The sequence below is a fragment of the Cyanistes caeruleus genome, chromosome 9 (assembly GCF_971803275.1).
Source record: "Cyanistes caeruleus chromosome 9, bCyaCae1.hap1.1, whole genome shotgun sequence".
NCBI lineage: Eukaryota > Metazoa > Chordata > Aves > Passeriformes > Paridae > Cyanistes > Cyanistes caeruleus.
The window spans coordinates 15,127,123-15,144,879 of NC_141709.1; the positions used below are offsets into that span (position 1 = coordinate 15,127,123).

Consider the following 17,757-nt stretch of genomic DNA (forward strand, 5'->3'; position numbering starts at 1 on the left):
TGACGTATTTGGGACTCTCACAGTATACAAGAATCTGAAGCCCTAAATATCAGATTTTGCAAAAAAAGTTGGTGTTGATAACTCTAGTAGCTTGGAAGTTTAGACACACAGTTTTCCCTTTTCTACAAATATTTCCAGCTTTCCTTGCCCACTGGAAGGCTCTGTGGATATTCTGTGGATACTTGGCCAGAATGGAATGGTCAGACAGGAATTCTTTGGTGTTGGTCCTTAAAGACCTGCTGGTCTTGAAGTGCAAACACTGGAATAGTCATTGTGAGCTTTTAGATCTTCCCACAATATTTGGAAAATCTGTAAGAACAGATATAAATATCTTGTTCCCTTGTCATTCCTATGATTTACTTAATGCAAAGGTACTATTCTTGTAATGAAAGTAATATTCTTGTAAGGAAAGTACTTTCATAAAGTACTGTAGTAGTTCTTATTTTCTGTGTTCATCTGATTCCATTCTAAGAAAACCCTGTTTCCCAAGTAGGTCTTAAGCTGGATTTGCTTGGTTAATGAAATTTCAAGTAGGGTGCCAAAAAAATTAGGAACATATCAGAAATGAGCTCATAATAAAAAAAAAAAATCTGTATTCACTCTTGCAACTGGGCTTGCTGAATCAAAAAATCAGGGGCAAAACTTCCACTGAATCTGGCAAGAGTTTGATGTGCTGTCATTCTGCAAAACATTTAGATCATTGCAATGCATGTGGCTTGTTTCAGGGTTATAAATATTCAGCATTATAAGTAGTTTCTTAAATGTAAAAATTGTTCTCAATAATGTCTCACCAGACACACATGAATATGATAATGCTCAACATGTTTATTTATTTAGGTGGGGTTTTTTACCAATAGACATTTTTGGGAAAATTTCCTTCCCTATGCAAGTCTGTCCTTCCTATTTTATATTATCAATGGTTGCTGCAGAGTACCATATGATACTTTGCAATCATCTTTTCCATTGAGATCTTCTCCTGAACTTGATATTCTAGAACATAGAGAAATTCTTCCCCAAAGTTCCCATCTTTCAGAGTCTGGAACTGCTTTCCCTTGCCTTTGAAAGTGGCAGGCCATCACTCATCCTCTAGAGGTCTAGAGAGAGCAGCTCAATGGAGTAGGGTACTGTATTTCATTTCTGGGAATAGCTGATGTCAGTGCTGATCAGTCTGTTCTGAACATAGCAAGTTGGTAATGGTTGTTGACAAATCCATTGTCAGCAAGTAACCATTGGGGTATTATTTATCATAGTCTCAGTTTAGAACTACTCAAGAAAAGAATTGGTTCTTCAAATGCCTATTCATGAAAGTCAGCCATCACACAGCATTAATTAAAAATAATTTCTTCTCACTTAAACCTATTAACAACCTTATTTTTTAGAGAATAATTATTGTTTAATGATCTCAACCACGTAGAACTGCACAGCACTTCATGGAAGAAAAAAAACCTTTCTGGTTTCTCTGGATTCAATCATTGGAGTGGGATTTCTGTTTACATTTGGAGCACTAAGCCCACTGGTGATTAATTATAAAATTGAGAAATTGATTTAATTTAATATTATATTCCATGGAGTATAATCACTCTGTGTTGTGGATAAAATTATTTGTATGGAAGCTTGCTGAACCTCAAAGGAAGATACAGTAAAATTTAACAGTGCCTTCTCATTGCAGGGTAAGCTTGGTGTACCAGGACTGCCAGGATATCCAGGAAGACAAGGTCCAAAGGTGAGCTGTAAATGAGCTGTATGTTGAGTGTTTTGACACTGGTCACAATGGCACTTACTTCATTTCTGTCTTTGGGGAAGCAGGGTGTGGACATCAAAGAAAAGGAAAATTTTCCCATTTTCTTTGTTGACAGTCATATTCTGAAGTAAAATCTTCTACAATGTGGGATCCCCTAGGTCAGGCTCTTCAGCTACTTTACATATTTGAATTGCAATAGAAAACCACACAGGGACTTCTGGTTTAAAACATTTTTATGAAACAAGTTTCTATCAAGTTAATCCTAACACATCTTTAGGAAATGGGCAGGTTAAATTAACTGAAGGATCTCTTTTCTGAGATAGAAAGAAAAAAGATGGAATGAAAGTAAAGTTCCACAGACACTGTGTAGGGGAGACCATTAGGGAGACATTGTAGCTCCAGCCCCTCCCAAAGAAGACCCACCTAGGTAAACACCACAAGTAAAAGAATCCCTTACCACTCCTACACACCTGAACAATCAACCTGCAGTAAAATCCTCAGTTCTGCTCTACTTTGGATTTATTTCTATTTCCATTTGAAATTATGGGGGGTTTTGGATGAAATACAACTTCCTGACTGGCAAAGGGCTTTTCTGATTCTGCCCTATACTTTGACCCTTTTTAGTCAAGTGAATGGGCTACCTGAAGAATGCTTATTCACTAAACACTGCATCAGTTAAAAATATTAAAACTGCTAAAGGTACTCATGAAAACTATTCACCTTGAAAGGCACAGGGGTTTTGGCTTCAGTTTCTTAACTCAAAATATCTGAGATCTTAGTCTCATTGTTCTCCTTTAGAAGTGTGTTGTGAAAAATCTAAGATAAGAGTTTTACATTATTCAGTTTGAAGAACAAAAATTATGTCATATTTCAAATAAAAGTTGATTTCTTCTTTTTTAAACAAAGACTTGACCAAGAACTTCATTGCATTACATTTTTATCACGTTAAAATTGAAAAAAGTTCTCAAGCTGCATTCACTATTGCTCTTCTAATTTGTTGCTTAAATTTCCAAGAAAGATTAATGACATCTACGATGGATAACTCACTGGAAACTGAGTCACAGGCCAGTTCAAATAAACATGAGTGAGAAAAAAGCAGCACAAAAATGTATTAGCTATGTAAAACAAATAAGAAATCTTGTCCTAGTATTTTCAAGAAAGCTGACATCATTCTTCTTGTTGATGCTTGTTTTCATTAAGGTTTTTTCTGAGAATTGTTTTTAGAGTTCTCCCATTATCTGATAATTTTCAGTACATTTTTTTTCTCTCCAATCCAGTCCCCTTGATTAGCACAGCTGCAAAAACTACTGTACATGAAGGTATTTACAACCAAGCCATGACTACTAGTGCCCCATTGTTTGGTCTGGCTTTTTTCCATCCTTTTAATTGTAATGTGCTTGGGCTCCACAGACTAGAATTTTTAGTTTTATTCTTATATAAAGTTATAACTAGGGAAGAATTAAGAAGTAAGAATGGAAGTGAAAGGAAAATGAATATAAAAGGAAAGGGAAGGAAGAAAAATATTACTTTTCTGCCACCAGTCAATATCAGTAAGGGTTTCATTAGAATCTGTGTTAGTGAAGTTGTACTGCCTCTAAGTCTTTTATGGATAATTGGAATGATTATGTAAAACCAGGTTCATTAGAGGAAAAACAGGAGTAAGAACAAGAGAAATAAAAAATGAAAAAATGTTCATTTCAAAGAGCACCAAGAAATTATATTTTAGGGCTTTGTTATATGCATTTTATTTGGCCCTAAATGCTAACAGCAAGCTGCACTGACATAGATGCATTGTGACAGCAGGGACTCTGGCCAGAAAATTTTAGTGGCTGACCAAACAAAAAACTCTCTTAATTTTCATCACCAGTCAGTTTAAAGTGTATCTTATCATGATTATCACCTCCTTGATCCCAAGTTCCTTATGAAAGTTAGGAAGGTAAAAAGTCTGCTGTCCCACCAAACCGCTATGCCAGAAGCAAAGAAGAAAATAATACTGTTCCCACTGGAATGGGCAGAAGGAAAGGGGAGAAAAAAGGAGGAGGAATAGTGCTGAGAGCAGTTTCAAGTCAGATAATCTCATAAATTCTGCTTATGTAAGAGTTGCATGGATCAATTAAATGAAACTGTCCATTATAGTGAATAAAGAAGTAATTAATTTACAGCTCAGTAAAGTGAATAGAGGATGTGGCAAATCCGTGCCATTTTTTGTAATTATTTTTTTAAAGAGTTATCTTACTGTGAGGCAACAAGGCCTTGTTTGTTTGTCTTCATTATGATACATTTATTTCTAGAGGACTGTTATTTATTATTACTTTCCTACTTCAAAAAAAAAAAGGTGCAGATTTAATGAATATTTTATTGTCTAATAAGATGACAAATAATGTCCATTTTATGCATTGATTTTTTTTTAATGCTTTCTGGACTTGAGGCATTATGGTAAGTTTATTTACAGTTTTCCTAAGTTTATTTACAGCTGTCACAGTTGCAAGTTTGACATGTACAATGTACATGAGTTTGGAGTTGTGTTTTATGTGTCCATTAAATTATGGCTCTAGCACTGTTTTGCTCTTGATACCCTCTGACATTTGCACTGGTTTCTTGCATAGGGCTCAACTGGTTTCCCAGGATTTCCAGGTGCCAATGGAGAGAAAGGTGCAAGGGTATGATATTTCATTCTTGCATAACAGTTAATTAACTTCTAAAATTCAGCACTAGGGGAAAAGACTGAAACCTAGGTTTAATAGTAACTTGTTACTATCTAAAGAATGATAAAAACAGGCTTTTCACATTCAAGATGGACCTTTATCTTTAAGTAAAACAGGACATACTGGTGAATTATTTACAAGTCTTTAAGGTATTAATCTAAATATAATCTATAACATACTAAATACAAGAACTTGGACACTTTCTTGCTGCACATACTGCCATAATTATATAATTTGAAAAAGAGACTAAAAACCACCTTTGCTGAAGGATTTGGGGTTTTTTGAAGACAATATAGCTGAGTGAGTTGGCAAGAACTATTTTCCTGTATCCCATGAATTATCCTGCTACAATTTACCCTCAAGGAAATTCAACTTGTATTTCATTAATATTCTGACTTGCCACAAAGGGTTTTTTTTTTTAGGCTTAGTTTCAAAAAGGCAAAATATACCAGACAAATGAAGAACATGTACTATTACATATATTTTAAACAAGTAAAATTACACCTTCTGCTTTCTTTGCTTGAAGCAGGTGAGGGGAAATGTGTTATGCATGTTCTTTTAAACTATAGCAATTAAAAGTAAGTGAGAAAGAAGGTCAGTGTGCTGTTGTCTCTAAAACTCAATTGACTATAGCAGGGTATGTTAGAAAGATGGTGAAATTAAGATTTGACTCAGAATTCATAGCTGATAGCAACATCAAGTCAAATAGGCAATATAGATTATTATTCTTAAAACAGAAATTCATTATTTTAAGGGGAAATATATGAAATTCAATAGCATTCTCATTACTTATGTACAGTCTAAGTTGTTCTTGTATTATTTTAGCTGTGTTGTTATGTACAGGCACAAGCAACAAAACAATGCTCAGTTCATCTGTGTTGTGAAGAAATGAGGGAACTGCTAATAAAGGCAGCAGATTGAAAAAAAAGCAAAATGATAGGATCAAACAGGAGGCTAAAAATTATGAAAATATTTATTTGTTTTCAGGCCTTCATAAAGCTTTAAGTTCAGCTAGGGTATTAACTAATTAATAGCATCAAACCGCTGAAATATTATGCTGATCATCAATGAGCCCATAACTGTAGGTTTTGTAGTGACAATCAGATATTATTGTTAATCTTGCCTAGAGGGTTATCATGGTGTTTTATGCTACCACACATACAGGTATTAGGAAAGACAGTCCCTGTCCTTGAGCAGATCACAGTCTGAGTAGCATTTCAAAAACAATACATAAATTTTATTCTGCTAAGTGAAATAAAACCAACAGTAAAAAAAAAGAAAAGGAAAAAAAAAAACCTGTCAAGAAAACAGGTGAATGCATTTAATTGGTTTCCAATAAAAAAGGCAGCTTTGTGCTAAAACATCTCTGATGATTTTTTTGTTGCTGGCTTGTTTACCTCAGAGATGAGAAAGTACCATCAATTTCCTTTCTCTACCTGAAGAATACTTTCTTGAATTTTAAGATACTTTGCATTACAAAGCACAGAAATTGCAGTGCAGAGCCTAAAGAAAAAAATCACATTGAGCATGATTAGGACATACATTAAAGCAAAAAATTAAGTATTGGTATTCTGCCAAGTATCTCTGTTGAGTATGCATAATTTTGGTAGATATTACAGTGCCCATTTCTGTTATAAATGAAAAGAGGCTTGCCCTTTCTTTTCTATATTAACCTGTGGAGCTGTCCACAGGAACCTGGGAACTTTGTTTTTAAGGCTGTTCACGATGCCTAGTCCTTTAGAGTACTGCAGAGGGGCTCTGCCACCTTCAATACTGCTTTAATGTAGTTTAAAATGGTCTAATGCCTCTGAAAGAGTCTGACTCTCAGGCAAATTTAGTGCACTTAGCCACAAGTCTCAGTGAACTCAGAAAGATAACCAATTTTATCAAGGACCATGATTCTGTAAATTGAAATGCAAAGTAGATAGTTAAAAGTAAAATAACATTTAAACTTAAGGGAGTTGCTCTCTGCCTACACTTCAGTAAAAAAAAACTATCACACAAACAGAGTTCCTGCTAAGATGATTTCTGTGAACTTTTCTTTCCAGGGATTGCATGGCAAACCAGGCCCCAGAGGACAGCGAGGACCAACAGTAAGTTCTTTTGCAGCATAGAAGCTTGTGTAAATTGCCTCCACTATACTGTGAAGAATTACTTTTATTAGATTATGATATCCAGTATTTATTATCAAGTGTATCTGTGTCAAATTGACAGGGTCCAAGAGGCTCAAGAGGTCCCAGGGGTCCCACTGGTAAACCAGGTCCAAAGGTAATTGTCAAGCACACTGTATAGATTGGCTACAGGCTGTTTATTTTAAATAAATGTAAATCCTTGAACATACTCTTTCCTTTCCAGGGCACTTCAGGCAATGATGGTCCTCCTGGCCCACCAGGCGAAAGGGTTTGTGAAAGCCATCTTTGTACATGTTTTTCCCACTATATGAGAGTGTGGTTTGAGGGTGGGAGGGTTGTTTTGTCTTCAGTTCTCCCTCTCATATCTCTGTGCTACTTTGACCAGAGTAACCAGAACTAACAAAACCTCAGTTCAGTGATGCTCAGTGATGCTTTTCACAAAATTATGAATGGGATGGCTGAAATTTTCTGAAAGCTTTTTCCAGCTGCATCTCAGTTATGTACATAGAGGTCACAGAGAGTACATACACACTTTGTGTTCCATCCATGTGCTTTGTGTACATCCCTGTGAATTACAGGTGTACTCACAGCTTAGGTTCTTCAGAATTCCTCACTTACTGCAGTTTACTTCCTGTTCATTGGATCAGCAAACACTCAAGACACATCCAGAAGATTCCTTTTCTGAAGCAGCTGAGTTTTTTTTTCTGATCAGCTAAGAATTCCCTTCAACATATTTTCTTCAGAAAATTCAGAAAATGCTTCAGAAATCCTATTGTTCTCTCTAAAACAAAATTTTCTGCTTGCTATTATCATAGCAATCAATACACAAATCCACTATGCAGCTCATTGTACAGCGCTGTAAAGAAAAAGGAGTATTAATAAATCGTATTTGTATAGCAGCACTTGAAAACCAAGTCAGTTTAAGTGGATGAGCTTTCTGCCAAAATATTTTTTCCAGGCTTAAACTTTTCTTTTGTAGTCATATTTCATTAAACTTATCTTTTTCATATAGGAAGCCTAAAGATCTCCCAGTATCCATGGCAAGGTCCCAGTGTTCTGAAAGAGTGCTATTCCTCAGGAGGGAGCTACTTGTGCATTTTTTGTGCATCACTCCATAATGTCACTTTTTTTGGCACTAGCTAGGATGTGGGATGGAGAGAATGAGGCATAGACCAACAAAGGAAATGTAGGTGGCTTTACTCAGAGGAGGATCAGAGGCAGCCAAGCAGAAAGGGAATAGCAGATCTTTGTGGAAGAGGAGATTGCTGACAGCTCCAAGAGTTTGCAAGGAAGAGAAATTGTGGGGGTACTAAAACAATGAGCAGATCAATCCAAGATAAGGGCATCCCTGGAGAGAAACTGATAAAAGCAGAGATGAAGAATCATAGAGCACCATGTCTCTCATCATTTGTGTAACATAAGTGTGAGGTATCTATTTGCTTCCCAAGAGGGATGAGTGTCAGCCAAAAAATAAAACTGTCGTCTCTACTCCTCTGAGACTATTTCAGCTACCAAACATGAAAATAATAAATTATCTATCCTGTGTAGCTACTGTTAACATGAAATTTAATAAAAAAAATGAAAATGTAATTTTGATAGCACGCTGTTAGTATTCTGGTGCTTTTTACCACGTAATCCATCAGTCCTGAAACTGACCTGAAATCCACTGACCTGAAACATGCAAGCCATACTGTGAATGAAAAGAACAATGTAACATTTCTTCCTTAGAAAGCCTCAAAGCATGAGAACAGGGGAGATGACTGAGAAAGAAGGTGCATTTAAATGTAAAACTTTGAGTTGTGTTCCTATAACCCAGTTTCTGAGACTGACCAATTTAATTCAGGTATTTTTTAGCTGAGTCAATTTTATTAGTTTTCCTCTATAAAGTGCCACCTTTTATTTTCTTTTTTTTTTTTTAAGCTTTATGTTATACCCAGAAACAAATGAGGAAAGTTAATTTGTTCATAGACATGGCATATTGAGAAACAACCCAAACCCTCATATGGAGCATATTTGTGTTATGAAGGTTTCAGAAACAGACTTATATCTCTTCTTGGAAAAAAGAAATCAATTATGGCTCAGGCAGTACGATCACAAAGACTTCTCTCTTTGCCTAGCACTTCTTAATTGATCCAATTTTAGTAGTTCAGTATAATATAAGTCTGCCCTGGAATAATATTCATTTCAGATGGAATTCTCTCAGGCTGGGCACAAGGGATCCTCTCCCCAGCTACATTTGTGCCCTGCTTTGCCCACTACTGGAGGCAGCTGTGCTCTGCAAGCCTGGGCTCTAACAATGAGGCTTATGGAACTCTGAGGAGCAAAAGGGTAGAATAATTTGGGAGCTGTGGCCTCCTGCTTCAAGTCTTTTGCACCAAATCAACATTTCTGCTAATGTCATAGCAAACCCATACATCATACACCAAACAGAATATGATAAAGCCTTGCACATATGACATGGGTACATAACTCAGCTGTGGAACCATGGAAAATTAATAAGACTCTTAAGATTTCTCTTAGTACACTATAAACTAAAGAGCAAAAAAGATTTTTGTAAGCTGACATTGTACCTTTCAGCATGTGAACAGTAAATTTTAAAAGCTGTTCTCTGGGGTTTTTTTTTGATAACAACTTCAGAAAAAGTCATGTAAGCTAGTATTTAGTGTAAATATCTATGTGTATAGATATTTACATGTGAACATACATGCACGTGCACACAATGCACTCTGTTGATCATCTTTAGCTTAATTTGTAAAACCATGCTGCATGAAAATTTTCTCTCTCCATATATCTGTATATAAACAAAACTATAAAAATAAAATTTTCATATAATATAGGATTTTTAAACTATATTTCATAATAGCAAAAATGCTGTATTTAATCCCAGCTACCTCTGGGATTAATAGTTTGGAATATCTGGGAAAATAGTTTGTTCTATTTGGAATTTTGTACCATTGTACTGGTTTGAAATATTATCAGGGTTTAGGAATTGCCAAAGACGAACGTTTGAATGAAAGTTAAAAAGATGACCAAACTATTATTTAAATCCTCTGGTTTATGCAACATGGAAGAACAGTGCTTCTAGCTCACAGTTGGCTTCTACTTTATCATGCACTGTTTTAGGGGTAAGATGCAAACATAGCTGATGTAAGTAGTTTTCCTCATTTTTTTACTGCATTCCTACACAAGCACCATTGCTTTCAGGAAATCCCTCCAGTGTCTGTGCATGTGAATTGTTGCTGCCAATATTTATGACAGTGTGGCTGAGGCTTTATGCTTAAATCCAGACCTTACCTGCAGGGTTCCTATATTTTATAATTGAAACAAACTTTTCAATCCAGCTTGAGTAAAACTTTTCTCGTTTGGTTGCCTTTAATCCAGGGACCGCAAGGGCCTCAGGGGCCTGTTGGATTCCCTGGACCGAAGGGACCTCCAGTGAGTATCTCTTTTCTTAAGTATGGGCAACAACAGGAGTGCTGATTTTTGTGGACTGCCTCTGAAGTGAATAGCTGAAAATTTATGTGAAGGGATGGTTTATGTATAGATTACAAATATTCTTGTTGAGCCTTAAGGGTTTGCAGTCACATATTTAACTTAGTCACCGGTGCAGCTGTTAAGACTGAGAGTAATGCACCAAACTGCACGTCTGCTATGTCCTGCCAGTGACCACGTGACACACTGACTTCAGACAAAATGCTACTTTGCTGCTGCATATTTTCTTTAAATGGCTGATTCACTGAGGAAAAATGAAGAGGGAGGAGGCAGTCATTAGTAGCAGAAACATATAGAAGAAATAGCACCTTTGAGCTGCCCCCTGAACCAGTTTAGGTGCTCTTCTGGTGGGCCTCTGCTCCTGTGCAGTACAAAAGAAACAAACCACCTGTAACCTTTTTCTCCCGTGCATTTGTTACTTATATTTCCAATTCCAAAACCTGAAATTTCATCAGTTCCTTCTGTAATGCTGAGATTTGTGTTGAGTCATTAACAAAAGAAAAATGGAAGTATAGGGACTTTCCATGATTTCTGAATTTTGAGAAATCTATTTTGAACAGGTTTGCAGGTGACAACAGTCATTCTCCAAGCAATTGTTAAGACACAATAGGAAGGACACAAGGTTAAAATACTCTTAAAATCCTAGCTAAACAATGCAGTTAAAATTTACCAAAGACTAGTCTACTAGTCTAGAAATAAACAGAAAGCAGAGATTCTGACAGCTGAATGCACAGTTTTTTTGGAGATGGCGAAGAAATTGCTTGATTTATGTGTTTTATAATTTCAGGGTCCACCTGGAAAAGATGGCTTGCCTGGGCACCCAGGACAGCGGGGTGAAACTGTAAGTAAATGTACCTAGTGTCATCCTAAAGGTTATGATTATGTGATCAAAACCAAAGAAATAAAGACAACAGGGAAAAGGGAAAGGGGCTGGCACCAAAAAGTTATGTAACTGTACTTTCCTTGTAAATGGGGAATGAGAAAGCTTTATTTTACTCCCATGATATAAGTGTGAGGTTATTCTTTGCTATGTACAGTTAGTAATACCAGAATGAGATTAAATATTCAATAGAATAATTTAAATTAAGATTTAAATTAAGATTTTTCAGACAATTACTATACAGTAGTTTTCTCACTGAATGTCATGTACCAATAATAGTAATATAAAAAAAATTCTTATTGATAAACAGCTAGAAAACTGAAAAGCCAAGACCTTTGGAAAGTAGGATCAGGAATGATTGAAACTTTTAAAATAAAATAAAATTTTGGAACTATGTAACTCTGCCAGGAATCAAAGTAAATAAATTCTGTCATCAAAATGAAAAAAATACTATGTTATACTTCTAATTAAATTATCTTTAAAAACCATGCTATTTCTGTAGTGTCAGAATGTTACTCATATTCCATTATAAAATAAAAATTCTCACTTGGAATTTTCAGAGCTAGAGAAAGCCATAAATCAATTTATTGAGGAATTTTCTCAGCAGGTAGAATGTAGGCTCCAGCTTCACTGGAAATCTGTTAGTGACTGCTGAGTCACTTCCACTGCTGGAAGGAGGAGCACCGAACTTGAGTAACACATCCCTCTGAAAATCTCCATTTTCTTCTGCTAGTATTGTAGCATTGTGACACTGTAATGCTTTGCAATGATAGTGGCTTTTTGTGTGTGAAACATGATTGACTCCTGCTTTGTTCTTTCCCTTTGCAATGATGCAAAGACTATGTTATGTACCATAAGGATCAATTGTAATCACTGTTTACAATAGAGGAAGCTCAAACTTGTTCTTTAGTATGCTGTTAAAAAGTTACAATTTTCCCTTTGATTTTACTGCTTTGAACGTGAGCCAGTAATGTGCCAGTACAGCAAAGAAATCAGAGAGCACCCTGTGCTGCAGCAGGGGGATCTCTTCCTTCTGTCCAGCCCTGCTGGGGCCAGGAGCAGCTCTGGGCTCCTCAGGACAGAGAGAAAGGGGACTGGAAAGGGGACTGGAGCATGTCTGCTGTGGGTAAAGACTGATGGAGCCCTACTGCTCAGCCTGGAGAAGGCTCAGGTCTTACCCAAGCACAGAAATGCCTGAAGGGAGCTGTGAAGAAGATGGAGCCAGGCTCTTTTCTGTGGTGCCCAGTGACAAGAGGCAATGGGCATAAATTGAAACACAGGAGGTCCCAACTGAACATCAGGAAATGCTTTCTCTGTGTGAGGGTGACCAAGCACTGTCACAGAGTACCCAGAGAGGCTGCAGAGGCTCCATCTGAGGTATTCAAAAGCCATCTGGATGTATTCCTGAGCAACCAGCTCTCAGCAGCCCTGCTTCAGCAGAGCAGTCGGACAAAATGACGCTAGAGGTCCCTTCCCACCTCAACCGTTCTGATTACGTGATAAGACTTGTAACAAAATATTCAAAATACAATGAAATTGTGGTCTCTGCTACTGTGTGAAATTTGAACCAGGTCCCTCAGGATTCACTCAGCACTATGGTTCTCTAATTTTTTCTCACTTTTGCTTTAGTAGGGTTGTACAGATAAAAAAGCCTGAATAACTTAGGAGCAAATGCAGCTTTTCATTAGAGCTGTTTTCTGCCCTGTGTGTTTGTAAAATTGGGCCAAAACTGTGTTTAAAATATTTTTCCCCCATGGGTTCTCATATATGTGTTTTTGTAGAAAATCAGATGGTTCTAAATCAATCAGTAGTCTTGTTGACTTTCTTTTCCTGATGAAGATAACCACTTCAAGTTTTTAAAAAAATGTATAAATAGAAAACTTTCATTGCACTCAGTGGTAGATAAGGGTATTAAGAATTCTGTTTCTTATTTATGCATGTATCTTATTATAAAGCTCATTGGTGCATATGGGCATTTTGGCAATTAGGGAATTAGGATAAGAGACATAGACAAGCTTAACAAATTAGAGAGACAGATTCCCAGGTTGCACTCTGCAGTTTGCTTATGGAATAATAAGCACAAGTTGGCAGCAACCGAGGTAACTATTGGTGGAGAAGAGGCTGCAGCTTCTTCCCCCTAGTAAGACATGCAGACTTTGAAGAACTGACATTGTTTGTTGAAATTGTAGACATAGGAACAGTAATACCTTGATAAATAATTTAGAATATAAATGTAGGAATAAGCTTTATACTGAAAACCAATATTATGCCAGTTTGTCCTTAGAAGTGAGTATAAATTTCAGTGATGTCAATCTCAGTTTGGCAGGAGGCATCAACAGTGAAAATTACTAGATTGTCTGCTGTTGTGGAAGAATTTGGTCTTTCATGCTTGTGAAAAGATAAAACAGAAATATACTACCTGTGTCATCTATTAGAATTAATTGAGGACCTTCTTGCTACAGTAAATCATTTCATGAAATTGTCTTTCACAGAAAATAACAAAAAAAATATAGAAGGTTGAAATAAATAGGCAGTTGAAAATACACGAGACATTAGTGAAATTTAGTGTAATTTTTTTTATTTAGTGTAATTATTTTTTTAATTTAGTGTAATTAGTGTAATTCTTTTATAGTTAAATATTTTAGATGGAGCCATGGAAGGTTCAGGTCTTCTTGAGTAGTTGTCACTGAAATCTCCTTTGCTTTTTCCATCTTTTAAAAATCTGGATCTGTAAGAATAGATAAGCTTGCATCAGAAGACAGGAAGCAGGGCAGTGAACCCATCATTAGCATCCACAATGCACACAAAGTATCAATGCACTCTGCAAAATCAGGACTAGCAGGTCTTCTCAAGGAGCTTCCTGCAAATGGGTGATGCTCAACATTCTTTGTCTTTCCTGACAACAGGCTTACAGCAGAAGCTTTGATTGTGTAAAGGAAGGGACATGGGAATTATTCCACCTGGAGCAGTTCTGATTTTCTGTCATTAGAACAAAGGGGTACTTTTGGGGTTTTTTTGTTGTTGTTTTTTTTTTTAATCCAGATCATTTCAGAGGTCTGAGAGAGCACCTGAGTTATGGGCCAGGCTGAACCCTGGTAACATCTGGGTGCCAGCCAGTACAGAATCAGACTGAGGCAGAAAACTCCAACAGGAAATGATGGAGTATCAGTCAGACTGTGTCCAGAGGAAAGCTGAGTAGGGCCCAATATTTGAAAAAATTTGGGCCAGATGACCCCTTTTCACTGGTGAGCAGAGCAGGGGGCAGACACGGGCTGTTAGGCAGGCAGTATTGTGTAGGACCCTAATGTGACCCAGCAGGAATGCACTGTCTAACACTCTTCCAATATTTGAAAGAAATAATTTAGCATAACTCCAAGATGCATTAAACAGTGCTATTGGAAAGTGACATTCTCATACAGTTTATTGACTCGTTTTGGCCTGAAATCTGGGGGCACTGAGTAGAAAATGAAAATTCTGTCAAATTTGCCTATGTTCTAAAAAATTGCCTCAAAAGTATTTCCTTTCTATTCTGTTTTTGACATTACATTGATTTCTCATTATCTTCATTCTTTTTATGGAACTCATGTTGCCTTTTCTACCATTTCTATATAACCTTCACCTTCCCTGGATCTTTATTTCTTTTCATTTTCTTTTTGTCTCGCCTCCACTTTAATGCCCTTCCAAATAAATCCTCTATCTGTGTCTTTCTTTAGAAAGCAATTTTATGTCAGGCTTTATGATTCATAATATACATATGTAAAAATGTATTTTCAACTGTCTTTTAGCTGCATCACTTATGCATTCAAACTCATCTAATCAAGTTCTCCTAGAGAGATCTACGAAACTGACTGCAATTTTTACTGCTGCACCACCTCAGAGAGATGGGAACTGACAGATAGAAGGGAGATTAATCAGCATTTCACTTCTAAGCATATAGAGACAAAAATGATTTCTCTTTTTTATTTCCCAAAGAGAAGAAATGTATGACGTGGAATTTCTCATTCACGTCTTCAGCACACATATGAGTTTTGCTCTTCTATAACTTGTAAAGAGAAATGTAATATTCTATAATTATTTCACAGGGTTTTCAAGGAAAAACTGGTCCTCCTGGTCCTGGTGGTGTTGTTGGCCCTCAGGTACACAATTTCATTTCATAGTTGACTTCATGAGACCAACATTTAATGGTTGCATTATGGATAAGGCAGTTGCTTTTACTGTATTAAAAGGACCTTTTTAATCGAAAGTTAATAAAATGATTATATTAACATCTGTAACAGAAGTTGCATAACAATAATAGAAAGCAATACTCAGTAATCATCACTTATTCCACAAAGATATGAAAATATTTGGGTTACCTTTACACTTTGTTTTATGTTTTAGTTTGGTTTTTTTGTTGGTTTATTGTTGTTTCAGGGGTTTTTTATGTGATTATGAAATTGGTGGTTTACAGAAGTCAAGGAGACAGATTTCTCTACCATTAAACATTTTAGAAAGAACAATGCAATGTGTGAATTTCTTGTCAGAGAAAAATTATCAGTAACTTTTTTATTGTGGAGATATAAATTATCAAAATTTTATTTGATTTAACTTTATTAATTTACAACTTAATCAAGCATTTAGAGCTTTTTTAGCTAATTCCCTCAGTGGAACTTTCCTGATAGGGAATCTAAAGAGAGATCTTTCAACTCTCCTTTCTTAGAGTTCTTATTATTCAGAAAAACAACAGTACAGAAGTGTTTCAAGACGAGAATAGCACATGGATTTCTCTTCCATGTCCTTTTTGTAACCTTCTCCCATACACGCTGTGTTTTAAAGCTTCAGTGCTTAAGGAACAAGGTCAGGATTTCACTCTTTGGAAGCTTCACAGACGTGTCTGCAGGCAAAATGCAATGCAAGATTTATTTTATAGGACAAAGATATTTTGTAAGTCAGCCTTGCCTGGAGGGAAGGTGAGGAATGTACGCTAACCAATGGCAAAACTCTGGAAACATAACAGTGGGATATTGAGAATCTGCTCCTCTCCACTTCCTCCCACACCCCACAAGATGTTCGATTACTTCAGACGACTAAAGCTGTACTTCTGTGCTTAGGGTCCTACGGGTGAGACTGGACCAATTGGTGAAAGAGGCCATCCAGGTCCTCCTGGTCCCCCAGGTGAACAAGGCCTCCCAGGTGCTGCAGGAAAAGAAGGTGCTAAGGTAGGCTGTGGCTTTGGGGAACAAACAGGAAGGGACAGATAAACTGCTGACAGTGTGACATTTCAAATCATCATGTAGACACACAGAAGAAAATCAGAACGTACAGCGTAAAATCATGATTGGCAGGTTTCAGCCAGAAGGACTTGGAAGACTGGAAGATTCCAATTTTAGAGCTGTGTCTGCTTCCATTGAAATAATGAGAATTCTCTTGAGCCAAAAATAAATATTTTTGTAATAAAAACTTTTTTAAAAATTGCTTGCATATACTATGTATTCAATATGGACATACTTAAGTAATGACATATTCACACCCAGGTAGGAAATTGCACATTGGCATTTAAAGTCAGATGTGTAGTAGTGAATAAAAGGCAGAATTTCACTGAATGAATGTAGCTCCTTGCTTAATTTTTGGCTACCATTGGGGAACAAGAAAAATATTACTTATCTAGTTACTATGTAATTCTAATCAATTTTTGATTATAAGTGGGTATCAAATTTTTTTTATTGAATGTATCTTTAAATATGCTTTTTTGGCTTGTTATGTTTTTCATTATTTGTATTCCATAACTGGTACTGTATTTTGTCAAAGTTCATTATGAATTTAACCCCAGACTATTGTATTGCTGAAAGAATTAGTGGGTGAATAGCTGGGGACACATTCTTTGTTTTCATTACTCTAACTAGGGTCTGGTAGTTAATTTTCATCACTCACTGTGCACCTAATTTTTAAGCATATTTTTTAATCAAAATTTAATACGTTTCCCAGGGTGATCCAGGCCCTCAAGGCATTCCTGGTAAGGATGGACCAGCAGGTCTTCGGGGTTTCCCTGGGGAGAGAGGCCTTCCAGGTGGTCAGGTATGATATAAGCACTAGAGCAATTGCCATGATATTTCTAAATAAAAGAAACAATGTATTAACTCCTTTATTTCATGAAGTCTTCTACTGTGCTTAAAATAAATGCAATAAGGGAATAGACATCAAGAATCCAACATTGTCAAATATAATTGGCTAGATAAGAAGAAAGGAATTTATTCTGGTTTTTTTTCTTTGGATCTCTACACGTTTCCTATTATATGTGTTGCAAAATCAGTCTTGAATCAGTTTAGTAGACAAGCTGTTTTTTCCTTTTCATTTTTTAGGGTCCGGCTGGTCTGAAAGGAGGGGAAGGTCCACAGGGTCCACCTGGCCCAATGGTAAGTAAACATAATAATTTTATGGAAATATAAACAATATTACCTAAGAAATTTTTTTCTTCTTTAGATGCTGTGGTGTTTTCATTAATGCAGACTGTAAAGCAGCAGACAGATCAGACCTCTACTAAGTATTCATACTAATAAACATACAGGGATTATGAAGCCTTCTGCCACTAGATTTAGTTTTGACATTTACTTGCCACTCAATACTTGTCACTTATACAGATTGGTTTTGAGATGAGAGAGGTTTTCCACAGAGGAAAAATCCATGGATAGTGACTGGTGAACTCATGCTGTTGTGGTGGGCTTGCCTTGGCTGGATGTCAGGTGCCCACCAAGCTGCTCTGTCCCTGCCCTCCTCAGCTGGACAGGAGAAGACAGGATGCACTGAAAGGCTTGTGAGTCAAGATCAGGA

At 36.5% G+C, this 17,757-nt stretch overlaps 1 protein-coding gene across 2 annotated transcripts in view; it reads left to right on the forward strand.

Annotated features, from left to right (window-relative positions):
- COL11A1 (collagen type XI alpha 1 chain) overlaps positions 1 to 17,757 on the forward strand; it is a 133,485-nt gene that overhangs the window by 78,167 nt on the left and 37,561 nt on the right. For both annotated transcript variants that reach the window (XM_086901517.1, XM_086901516.1), the window contains 11 exons: positions 1,670 to 1,723; positions 4,348 to 4,401; positions 6,495 to 6,539; positions 6,661 to 6,714; positions 6,802 to 6,846; positions 9,960 to 10,013; positions 10,858 to 10,911; positions 15,033 to 15,086; positions 16,041 to 16,148; positions 16,915 to 17,004; positions 17,289 to 17,342. In XM_086901517.1, coding sequence (XP_086757643.1) covers positions 1,670 to 1,723; positions 4,348 to 4,401; positions 6,495 to 6,539; positions 6,661 to 6,714; positions 6,802 to 6,846; positions 9,960 to 10,013; positions 10,858 to 10,911; positions 15,033 to 15,086; positions 16,041 to 16,148; positions 16,915 to 17,004; positions 17,289 to 17,342 — 666 coding nt within the window. The remainder of the gene's footprint in view (positions 1 to 1,669; positions 1,724 to 4,347; positions 4,402 to 6,494; positions 6,540 to 6,660; positions 6,715 to 6,801; positions 6,847 to 9,959; positions 10,014 to 10,857; positions 10,912 to 15,032; positions 15,087 to 16,040; positions 16,149 to 16,914; positions 17,005 to 17,288; positions 17,343 to 17,757) is intronic.